The sequence below is a fragment of the Ictalurus punctatus genome, chromosome 4 (assembly GCF_001660625.3).
Source record: "Ictalurus punctatus breed USDA103 chromosome 4, Coco_2.0, whole genome shotgun sequence".
Taxonomy (NCBI): Eukaryota; Metazoa; Chordata; class Actinopteri; order Siluriformes; family Ictaluridae; genus Ictalurus; species Ictalurus punctatus.
In genome coordinates, this window is record NC_071284.1 from 8,202,501 (window position 1) to 8,215,133 (window position 12,633).

A 12,633-nucleotide genomic window follows, 5' to 3' on the forward strand; every position below is an offset into this window, starting at 1 on the left:
ATTGCGATGGCAAGCGATGGAGTGAAAGTGAGAGAAGATGGAAAGGAAGGCCGCACTTTTGCATATGTGGTGGCAGGAAGCCCTGGACTATTTCAAACAGCCAGACTGGGTGTTTGTCCTTTGTTGGAGCTGCGCAACTGTGATCGGGTGACAAACTCCACGTCCAAACCTTCACTTCTTCTTTCAGAACAGTATGTTCCTCCACTGTCCTCTTTACAATGACTGTAGTCCAACTGTAGTCCTAAGCACGTACTCATCCTGTATATATTACGTGCTGTAAATCTGCTGAGAGAGGGCGGGCTGATTGATGGATTCCAAGCTGTTCCTCGTGGCACAGAGGCTCACGCGCTCTTGATGCCGTCTTTCCTCCCAGCCCTGCTGGTGCCCTGGAGAGAGCGCATAAGGCTGTGTGGAAAAATTTACCTTGATGCGAAACACACGACCCTGATAGCTTTTCCGAATCACGTTTCCCGGCTCATACGATTTACATGGAAACATTCGGTCTATGTAAATGAACTGCTCCCGACATTTGTCATTGTTGTGCATATACATGTTAAGTGAAATGTCTTGTGTTTCCTAGGTAACAGATTGCAGTTTTAGGTTTCGTTGCATCAGTTCCACATTAGCAGGTTGCAGCCACGGAAACTGATACGGCCTTCTGGTCTTCAGTCCTGTTTTAATCCAGCTAAAACGCACCAACATTTTCCACTCCTCATAGACACCTAAAAGCAATATCTACATTTGAATTTCAATGACTTCAATGACAAACACACTCAAATATTAATGAGCTTACATTTTTATACTGCCACAGAAAGAGCAAGCAGTGGTGCTACGTTATGCATTCATATCATGTGAAACACAGAAGGTGAAAAGTGTGCTCATTTATTGACCCAGAGTAAGGTTTTTTTTTTTTTTTTTAAATTTCTGATATTAAGCTAAAATGGATGTTTCCTAAGCGACCCACAACCAAATGGATTTGTGGCAGCCTGGGAAATCTCAAACACATTGTATCTTAAAGTTTTAACATTTTAAATTCTGGGTACAGGAGGGCGCAGTGGCTAAGTGATTAGCATTCCGGGGTTGGGGATTCAAATCCTGCCTTTTCCCTGTGTGCGCAGAGTTTGCATGTTCTCCCCGTGCTTCGGAGATTTCCTTCGGGTACTCCGGTTTCTTCCCCCAGTCCAAACACATGCATTGTAGGCTGATTGGTATTTCCAAATTGTCCATAGCGTGTGGACAGGTCTGTGAGTGTGTGTGTTGGGTGGCGGGGAAGGGGGGGGTCCCCCGCCTTTGTGCCCCAAGTCCCCTGGGACAGGCTGCAGTTTCCCCGCAACCCTGTGTAGGATAAGCAGTGCAGAAAATGGATGGATGGATAGATACCTGTTCACCGCAACTGAAAGTCACCAATGGATTGATTGCCTAAAAGCACCTGCTATTTATTGATTTCATTTACTTTTGTCTTAAATACTAAATAATAACGGTTTGTGGGAATACATTTATGTTTTTCTAAAGTTGTGGTGTCATCTGACGGGTTTTCCCAACATGCCACATATATGCTTAATACATATGGTATAACAGTGCACTATATGCCCACTTAAGTGTGTGTGTGTGTGTGTGTGTGTGCTTGCGTGTCTGTCTGCGTGTGTGTGTGTGGGTATGTGTGTGTGTGTGTGCGTGCGTGAGTGTCTGTGTTTGTGTTTGCGTGTCTGTGTATGTGTGTGCGTGTGTATGTGTGTGTATGTGTGTGTGTGGGTGTGTGTGTGTGTGTGTTGGAAATTGTTTTTCGGGCATGAGTGAAACAATCAACAAAGGTTAAGGAAGCTCATGTTTCAGTAGACTTATTGTTATCTTAAGCGATTTAAAGTAGATTACGCGATCTTAATCCTAATGCGTAAAGGTAAATATTGTTAAAGTACATTAAATAGTATTTAATGTAATGTAAACAGCGTTATGCCCTAGCAAGTTCACCACGAATGATTTTGTTTTGAACGTTTGAACTGTTGCTAATTAAATGAGGCTTGATAAAGTGCTTGGCTGTTCACTCCTCTCGGTGTCCTCTACTGACCTTCTACTGCTGTGTGTGTTTGTGTCTGTTCCAGAGCTCCAGAGATCATCCTTGGCCTGCCCTTCTGTGAGGCTATAGACATGTGGTCCCTGGGCTGCGTCATCGCTGAGCTCTTCCTGGGCTGGCCGCTTTACCCTGGCGCGTCTGAGTACGATCAAGTAAGACTATTATCAGGACTTAATCCTGCACAGTGATCACACATGGGTGCTTAATGCTTGGTCGAGACAAAAAGCTTGAGTGTGGTTGAATGAGTGTTTGCTGTTCACTTAGCCAGAACTGAAGTTTCATAAATATTTGTTTATGGCAAGACACTACAGGTAAAAAAAAAAAGAATAATTAATTAATTAATTATTATTAGTAATAATAATAATACAGATGAGGTCATAAGTTTACATAAGTCTTACATAACAGTGCTATTATTTTGTCTTCTGGGAAACATGATAATATCGTATGTAGCTTCTGAGGAACGGTACTAAATGAATAACACTGATATCATCATCCGATCATCCTGTTCAAAAGTTTACACAACCCTGGCTCTTAAGGTATCGTGTTTCCTTCTTGAACATCAGTGAATGTTTGCACCTTTTGTTATAGTCGTGTACGAGTCCCTCAGTTGTCCTCAGTGTCATGAAGGACAGTGGGCGGTTTAACTGCTCGGGACAAACCATGCTCGGGACTTATGAACAACTGTCACAGAACATAAAATCCAGGTGACGACACACAGTATTATGAATCAAGCGTATGCAAACTTTTGAACTTTTTAATTTGTGTCAACTCAGTTATTATTGTGTCTTGTGGACTATATGTAAACATCTGTTTATGTGAAATAGCTGATTCAGGGCAGAACTAAATAAAAAACTAAATGCATTTTTAATGATCCCTCTTATTTATTTATTTTTATTATTATTAACATTTTGCAGATTCTGCAAGTGGTATGTAAACTTATGACCTCAACTATATCACGTTCAGTCGTTGGCAGTTGATTGCTAATATTCTTTCTTTCTTCTTCTTCTTCAAAACTTAATCAAATTTAAATGAATAAAATTAGCCTTTTAATGTTGTTGGAATTAAAATAATGCATTCCACTGTGTAGACACTTTCAAGAGGGAATTTTTCAGTGTGAAATCGAATGTAAATCCAACAATAGTTAACATTTTTTGGGTGGGGAAATTCTGTTATATGCTTCTAATCAGTGCAGGAATGAACATGTAAAATGTCATGAATGTTGGTCGTCTAGAAAGTGGTGGTTTTGATTGTAAATAGAGAACAGTGTGAGAATAAAAAAAAAGAGAGAGAATAGTGTGATTTCATGTGTTTCTACTGTACTAAACATGGTTTATAAGGTTTATAAAGGAACGTGAAGGCAATATCCATCATAATGACCAACATCGATTATATCAGGAAACATGCTTTTCAGGGATATATGACATGATGTGATTGTGCCAAGTGGGCGGAGCTTAAGCCTTCTTCAACGTTTCAGATCACGAGGTGGTCCTGAGTAGACAAAAACAGTGAAATAAACAATTTCTCTAGAGTTTTGATCTTTCTATATTTCTATTTGTACAGTTTAAGTGAAGACATGTTATAGATTGTCAGGTCTACGTGTAATGTCTTGACTTAACTCCTAAAACTCCAACACTGTCTAAAAATTCAGCTGTGCACAAATAATTCACTCATCTTTCGAAGCCTTTTGTAAAACACACCAAGATCCTCTGTTCCTTTGTAGAGCTTTTGGACACACAGGTTGTTATCTGAAAATACATTAATACATTATAAATTATAAATGTTTATGAGCGAGTGAGAAATGGCATTTCCTGTTTGGCATCTGCTGTCGAGTATGGCCCTGCAGCGAGGTCTCTCTCTCTCGTTCTCTCTCTCTCTCTCTCTCTCTCTCTCTCTCTCTCACACCCTCTCTCTCTTTCTGCAAATGGCTATAAAAAAAATACATCCCTCAATTACTGTTTGTGCTCCAGGGAGAGAAAACAAAACAAACCTCTGGCTATGTTGCTGTTCTCACAGCTTTCCTAAAGTGCAGAGTGTTTGTGTCTGTGTGTGTGCACGATCTTGGGCTTTCATCTCTCTCAGGCCTCGCTGTAATGCTGGACAGATGCCACAACCTGGCCAATTAGTCCAGTTCCTGAGTGCTGGTGTGGGGTCTTCTCTTAACGCCCCCCCCCCCCCCCCCCCCCCCCCCTCTCTCCACCTCCCAAAACCAAATTGGCTCCCTTGAAAGGCCCAGGGCCAATGTTCTAGCTCAAAGCAAATTAAAACAGCCATAAACAAGCTCTGGAGCCCACTTTGATTTGCCTCCTGCCATTTTAGCACATAGCCTCCTTTCTGTGCCTTTGGAGGCAATTTTGGGCACTTTGACATACCTGTGCTATGTGATGTTTGTCTAGACTTTGGGTGGCTTAGCCATGAGTAACCGTGCTATCTCAGGTTGAATAAACACTCGTGTTAAGCATCACTGTTTATTTTAAATGTAGTAGAAATGACTGGTTAAATTGTATTTGATTTAGAGATGCTCATTTAAAAAAGGAATAGGCAGGGAATCCTCCACATATGGAAAAAAAAAGAGAGAAAGAAATCACATACTCCCAAGGTTACAGATCTACAGTGTGATCAAGGATTCAGGCGCAGACGTGAGTTCAGGCTCAGGATAAGAGACACTGATTGGTAGGGAAGACGCCGAACATGAGGGAGATGATTACTGTGGATATTGCAGGTTGCCGTTTCGCATTTAGACCCCTTTCAGGTGTATGGACGCCATTCTGTGTAATTGCAGCTCTCAGGCTGTTTATAAAAAGACTTCGGGGGAGGAATAAACCTGGTGGTGATCGCATTCTTGCAGATGCTGTTTATTCAACATATAATGCTGTTATGCTGGAGATGCAGTGTAAAGTTGATGTCAAGAGAGAGACTAGTGAATTTTACAGATGATGGGTACACTTTGTGTACGCTTTTGAGTAGTCTTTTGCATATTAAAATGCTTGGGGTTTTTTTTGTTGTTGCTTCTTTTCCACAGATTCGGTACATTTCTCAAACACAGGGGCTGCCAGCAGAGTATCTGCTGAGTGCAGGAACGAAAACTACCAGGTTCTTCAACAGAGACCCAGACTCCACGTATCCACTATGGAGATTAAAGGTATGGTTAGACCTACACAGTCCTACACACACACACACACACATGCATGTTCACATATACAGAGTATTTTACTTCCGGACATTTAAAAATGAGAACAAAAACCTGAAGTGGTCACAGTAGTGAAAGTCAACGTAACAACAGCACCATCATGATAGAAGACAGTCATGCCACTGACATGGAAAGTGTGTAGAATAACACCCTCGGGTGGCTGTGGCTCAGCTGGTAGATTAGCGGGTTGTGCACTAATCGTAGTGTTGGGGGTTCGATTCCCGGCTCACGTGACTCCACATGCCAAAGTGTCCTTAGGCAAGACACTAAATCCCAAGTTGGTCCGGATGGCAAGCTAGCGTCTACATACACATGAACATAAAATGATTGTTTTAACCTTTATTCGAAGCATGTGTTGTAGAGATGGCTGCCGTGTAAGTGCTGCCGTTCTACTGCTTGATCATCAATAGGTCACATGACCATAACACGTAATCCTGTACCTTCCAGGCAATTTGTTTCAATATTGATTCATAAGACAATGATTTGATATTTGATGAAACTAGCGAATCTGATACGATATGACGTTGTTCCTCAACTGCTGCCAATCTCCCACCTCTCCCTGACCCCAAACAAGGTCACTTGATACCCGTTGAACCAAAGACCTTGGTTTCCCGAACTAGCCTTGAGTCAAACTTGGGACACACACTGAGTTGTGAACGCATAGCTTTTCCAATATTGAACAGGTTTCAGTCCACTACGAGGCTGTAGCAGCATGTGGCCTCAATCCGCTTAGCTGAGTGCACATATATTGATCTCACGCTGTGCTGAAAACATGAGGCTATTAAAACTGCATAGACACATCTCGTGCTGAATTGTAATCTCATGTCAAGCAAGTTTAAAGTTCATGAAAGTTTAGTTTACAGCCTGAATATATTTATTTATTTGTCACCCCAAATATTGACTTTGTTTCATTTACTGCTCTTTAATGTCTTTTTTTTAAAATGTAGAACCATTTCATTTCATTATTTTGAAGGCATCTTTGCTCTACAGCATGTCTTTTGCATGTGTCTAAAACTTTTGCACGGTACTGTATATTCACCGTGTTTATAAGCCAGGGCTGGGCAATCTTATCTGGAAAGGGCCGATGTGGGTGCAGGTTTTCATTCCAACCAAGCAGAAGCCACACCTGAATCTATTGAAAGCCAAGATCGTCTGATTAAACAGGTGGAATCAGGTGTGCCTCCTGCTTGGTTGGAATGAAAACCTGCAGCCACACCGGCCCTTTCCGGACAAGATTGCCCACCCCTGTTATAAGCCCATTCTATATTAATGGCCAACACTTGTTCATGACTTTGTAAGCCATATAATAATTTTCTGATAGCTCCAGAGTTGTGATGCAACGTTGATATTCTACCTTTACGGTGGAGTTCGGTTTGCGATACATGAGAAGTGTAGTTACAGTGTAATACATGCTTTCTTAAGTTATTTACCAACACATCTGAGGGAAATCTTGATCATCTTGATGTCTTCTTCTGGTGTCCACTGTCACTGTGCTCTTTCCTTTTCCATATATAAAATGTCCTTTCTTTGTGCTAGCTAACTAAATAATTTACCTCAGTCGTTAGCTATTAGTTACTCCATGCTTGGCGTCCATAATTTTTCAGGTTGCCTAGCAACTGTTGTAAAATCTTTAACCATCTGAATGGTGAGGAGTTTTTTTTTTTTTTCTGATGAGGGTCTTCCCATGTTATCCATTTAAATTGCTCCAAAAGCAATACTGATAATTGTCTGTTGATATCTGTTTGAATACATGTATCATGTATCGTTATATGTATCATTACAGATTGAAATGTATTCCTGTGGAAGAAGAGCAACTGAACAAATGTTTTTCTTTCCCACAGACACCAGAGGATCATGAGGGTGAGACAGGGATCAAGTCTAAGGAGGCCCGCAAGTACATTTTCAACTGCCTGGATGATATGGCACAGGTAAAGCAAATATTCACATACACAGCTGAAGAAAGATTCAGGCTCACAAAATAAACACCAACGATGTCTGGGTTTTTAGTGACGTCACTGAAAAAATGTTCCCCCGATGAGTTTTGGTAGGTAATATAAATTGTTATAATAGTCCAGCATTGTACGTCATGTGTTCCCCTGTGTGTAATTCCACATGCCTCTGTAACTGTTTTGTCTATGAGTAAGTGTAACCAAGTTCTTCCCCTGGTAAAGTGCCATCACTTGTTACAACTTTAAGAAAATATTTGTGCTCTGAAACTAAGGATGTGACCTCAAGGCTCAAACCAGATTTGGTTAGATGGGTCAAATTGAATCATTAAAAAAAAAAAAAAAACTTTTCCCTCCTGAAAATAGCTGATAGTTATTGGAAATTAAATCAGCTCACCCCATTAGCCGTCAAACGTGCCCTGGACTTACCAGCACAGCATGTACTTTTCCAACAATGATGCAAGCCTCTGTGTAGGTTTTTTTCCCCAAAGACAGCCCAGGTCATTGTGCTTCATGAGATGAAAATTGTCAAATCAAATGAACTCTGGGAATTGAGATGATATGTGGATGGTTAGTCTATGTGAGAACTTGCTCTTTGATATGTTAGCTCACCAGTTCCCTCTTTTCACATCACGCTGTCTAAATTAAGAAATGAAAATAAATACAAATGTAAAAAATAATCAAAATAAAATTAAAATAAAAATGCATTCATCCATCCACCAATCCATTCCACTTATCCTACACGGGGTTGTGGGGGAGCGTGGAGCCTATCCCGGGGACCTCGGGGGAAAAGGCAGGGGATACTCTGGATGGGGTGCCAACCCATCGTAGGGCACAAGCACACACACACATACACACATATTCACACATATGAACACACTATGGACAATTTGGAAATGCCAATCAGCCTACAAATCATGTCTTTGGACTGGGGAGGAAATAGGGGGTACGTGGAGGAAGCCCTGGGAGAACATGCAAACTCCACACAGGGCAGAAGTGGGATTCGAACCCCCAACCCCGGAGGTGCGAGGCAAAAATGCTACCCACTATGTCACTGTGCCCCCCATAACAATGCAACAACAAACAAACAAATAAGTAAATAGAACTATAATTAAATATGAATAAATAATAAACAAACAAACAACTAAAGTAATAGTAATTTTTGAAAAATTAACTTGTACTGTTGGGGGCACGGTGGCTTAGTGGAAAGCACGTTTGCCTTGCACCTTCAAGGTTGGGGTTTCGGTTCCTGCCTTCAGCCTGTGTGAACAGAGTTTGCATGTTCTCCCCGTGCTTCTGGAGTTTCCTCCAGGTACTCCGGTTTCGTCCCCCAGTCCAAACACATGCATTTTAGGCTGATTGGCATCTCTAAATTGTCTGTAGTGTGTGTGCGATTGTGACCTGCGATGGGTTGGCACCCTGCCCAGGGTGTCCCCTGTCTTGTTCCCCAAGTTCCCTGGGATAGGTTCCAGGCTCCCCCTGACCCTGTGTAGGATAAATGGTACAGAAAATGGATGGATGGAGGGACTTGTACTGTTTTTATTGCTGTATTAGCTCATTGTGGTAACTCCTCTCTAACAGGGTATTTAGCCTAATGGTATTTTCAGACTCTGCCTTATGTGTACTAGAATTAGGATGTGTTTATCAATAGAGCCTTCTGTAAGTCGCTCTGGATAAGGGTATAAGGGTTAATGTAATGTAACTCTTATTTGCATTACACTGAGCCAGTGAATATGCTGAAGCCTGGACATCTCTAGTACTGCTCTACACAATGTGTGATGAGATCTCCAGTTAGACAGACAGACAGAGGCAAAGCCCAAGCTTTCATTAAAACCCAGAAGTTGAGGTTCCAGGGTGATTCAGGCTCTGCTCAGAATAAATGAGCAGTGAGCTGTTTGGGCTGTGTGCTTGGTTTGTATTATGGATGATTGCAGAAGGTCTAAATGCTGGGATGATTGCCCAGGAAGTTGAACCGCTCAGCCTGCTCTCCATCCAGAGAATGACAGGAAATACTGAGATACTGTGTGTGAGACACATCTGGTCTGAGAATGTTGATCATAATGCTACAGGCCTACAAACGTTTACAAGGTGCACAGTAATGTTTCGCTTTGTGTACAAATCAATGACTTTTTATACGAGTTGTTGCATGTAGCATTCAGAGTCGTGATGTCATCGTGAGTGCCCAAAAGCCGAGGAGTGAATGGAAGAGCATGGAAAGATTACACCACGTAGGGTTTTCTACATCTCAGGACGTTTGTAGACGAAGGACGCAAACGGTGTCGGCCGAGCGTTAACTGACAGACGTGATTGACTATTCCAGGGGACAATGTACTCACAGGGCTGGCTGATGATTACACTGTATTTTTACACTTTGAAATATGTCTATTGCACTGCCATATTTTCACGTCCATGTGCGTGTGTGTGTGCGTGTATGCTCCTAAAGTCATTCCATTTCCCAGCAGCGGACAGCCTGATTATTTTTCAGTGTGTGTTGAAGATTATTCCTTTATCATGCAGCAGATTGATTTGGGGGGAGGGGGCAGCTTGCATAAAAAAAGGGGAAAGGGAATCAGATTTGCGTCCGTGACCGGCAGTTTGTCAGATAGCCTCAGGGGGGTGGGGCTGCAGATAGATCGCTCTGCTTTATTTAAAAAATGTGCCTGTTATCTCTATCTAAGAGATTCCCACTGAACTAGTCTTCTCCTTCATCTCAGCTCGAACCAGGCGCTACACTTCAACAGTGCTCTGATGTGCAGCTTTTTAATTCACTCTCTCTCTCTCTCTCTCTCTCACACACACACACACACACACACACACACATATACAGTACACACACGTTAGTTTATTGTACTGTCCTTATGAGGGCCTTCCAGTCACAGAATTATTAATGTAGGAAATTTATACTATACCTACACCTAAATCTAGCCCTAAGCTCAACCTCGGCAACCAGAAGAAAACATTTTGGCTCTTTTATTTGTTTTTGTTTTTTTAATTTAAAAATAAAAGCTACAGTTCTCCTCATGGGGCCCAGCCTATGTCTCCACAAGGTCAAAAATCTCAGGTTGGTCACCACCAAGATACACACACACACACACACACACACACACACACACACACACATACACACACACCCTACAAGGCATTCTTCAATGCATAATAAAATAGTGTTCCAAAACTTGCTCATTGTAAATGACTGATTATGTAGTCCATGCATGATTTTGACCTAAGTGTCATTAAACTGTCCTGTGTACAATGTTTTTAATTAGCAGAATTATGTATCTGTTTTGACTTTGAACCCTTTAGGCTGATTAAGATCTTTGCTTTGGCGCCAGGCACATTCCAAAGTGTCTCTGTGACGAGCCGTTAATAAGAATGCAAATATTTGGAAATATCACAGAGGTGCAAGGTTACCAATATTCTTACTGAGACCTGGTGACATGTTGATTATGTATCTTTGGGTTTTGCGCCCATGGGTCAAATTCCTGCATCTCTTTTTTTTTTTTTAAACAAAAAAACAAGTGAAAACTTTGGTGGAAAGCCAACGTTCACAGTATCGGCTTTTTGACATATATGCATATATTTACTGTATGCCTTTTAAAAGCACATTCTTAGCAGTAAGTTCTAGGTGCTTTAACACAGAGCAGTGACCAAGGAATTCATGTTGGACTAGAACACCTGTGGCTTACTTTATCTTAAACACCTGGTTGTGAGCCAGGCATTGACATGCGGATTAAACTCGGTTCTTTGTGCGTCTTCACGTGCAGGTGAATGTGAGCACAGAGCTGGAGGGCAGTGACATGCTGGCAGAGAAGGCAGACCGGAGAGAGTTCATCGACCTGCTGACCAAGATGCTAACCATCGACGCAGATAAAAGGATCACGCCCATTGAGACGCTGAACCATCCATTTGTTACTATGGCTCACCTGCTGGACTTCCCCCACAGCACACAGTGAGCATCAGACTGCGGCTGTACACAGCCACACATACACACATATTACTCCGAGCACTTTAGAGTCTGTTCAGGGTGAAACGATCATCCATCATTCCGGAGATGGGATTTTTTACACCAAAATGAAACTTTGGCTCAGTGTGCTTAAAGTGCTTGATTTTTAAAAATCATATCTAATTGACATGATTATGATTAGGTTATGACTGCATGATGACTGTAGTCACAGCCACGGAGACCATATCTGGAGCCTGAGATCAGCCAACTGAGCAAGGTGATCTCGGACCAGTTCCAGACGAACTCTAGCGTGGTTCTTTTGCAGTGAGAAAGTGATTTGACTCTGAGTCAAACAGGAAATGAATCAAACATGTCACATGTTTTGGGTTGCAGGCAGCATTTTTGCTGTATTTTCCAGCTGCTAAATTGACCCATGATGCAAAAACTGAGCTAAAGGACAGAGTAGAAATTAGATTTTCATGTGGCGCGACCCGCCCTATCGTCCGGGTGATCGCGAGTTCAATTCCCAACTGTGGCCGGGAGATCAAGGGCAAAATTGGTCGTACCCTAGGGTTAGGGTTAGGTTGGGAAGGATGACATACTTTCTTAACCCTGTCAATCAGAGTGACACTAGCCAATCATGGGCGTCTATGAGCTCATGTATGAGGAAGAGTGCGGATAGCAGGTTCCACCGAGTGTGTTATGCTGCCCTGTGACACTACATGAACAGTGAAAAGTGCATTTGAAAAATGCATTTGGTTGGATTCATGTGTCTTGTGTTAGTTGTATGGAAACTGACCAACACCAGAAAATATGTTTTTACCCTATAAAGCCCTCAAAATGTTTTTTTGTTTGTTTGTTTTTTGATTCATTTAGTTATGTATCGTGTGAATAAAACCAAACCAAACAGCAATTTGTCTCTGATTCAAACTTGCCAAATGCACTAATAGATATGAAAGCACCCTTAGAGTGTTCATTAGCATACTTCAGGCTTCTCTGATTTCTCTACTGCAAAGTCTGGGATTGTAATAAAGCTTGACAAATCAACATATTGTGCAGACCTAGTTTGGTCATTTTGACCTGACAGTAACACGGTGTTTTAAAATGGGTTTATAATTACACACCTGTCTTCGGATATATGAAACAAACTGATTTGAACCGTCACTTCATACATTTCTAGAAAATCTAAAGAGATGATCGGGGACACTGGAACATGACAGTGTACAGCTATAACATTAATGCCACTTTCATTTTTCAATGCTTTTTTTTTTTTTTTTTTTTGTAGTGTCAAATCCTGCTTCCAGAACATGGAGATCTGTAAGCGTCGCGTGAACATGTACGACGCAGTCAACCAGAGCAAGACCCCGTTCATCACACACGTAGCCCCCAGCACTTCCACCAACCTCACCATGACCTTTAATAACCAGCTCAACACTGTGCACAGTCAGGTCAGTGTCTACACACACACACATGCGCACCGACACGC

The 12,633-nt window shown here is 41.8% G+C and overlaps 1 protein-coding gene across 3 annotated transcripts in view; it reads left to right on the forward strand.

Moving 5' to 3' along the window:
* hipk2 (homeodomain interacting protein kinase 2) overlaps nucleotides 1–12,633 on the forward strand; it is a 97,860-nt gene that overhangs the window by 66,386 nt on the left and 18,841 nt on the right. For all 3 annotated transcript variants that reach the window (XM_053677891.1, XM_047154811.2, XM_047154812.2), the window contains exons 3-7: nucleotides 2,100–2,223; nucleotides 5,091–5,210; nucleotides 7,100–7,186; nucleotides 10,969–11,153; nucleotides 12,433–12,595. In XM_053677891.1, coding sequence (XP_053533866.1) covers nucleotides 2,100–2,223; nucleotides 5,091–5,210; nucleotides 7,100–7,186; nucleotides 10,969–11,153; nucleotides 12,433–12,595 — 679 coding nt within the window. The remainder of the gene's footprint in view (nucleotides 1–2,099; nucleotides 2,224–5,090; nucleotides 5,211–7,099; nucleotides 7,187–10,968; nucleotides 11,154–12,432; nucleotides 12,596–12,633) is intronic.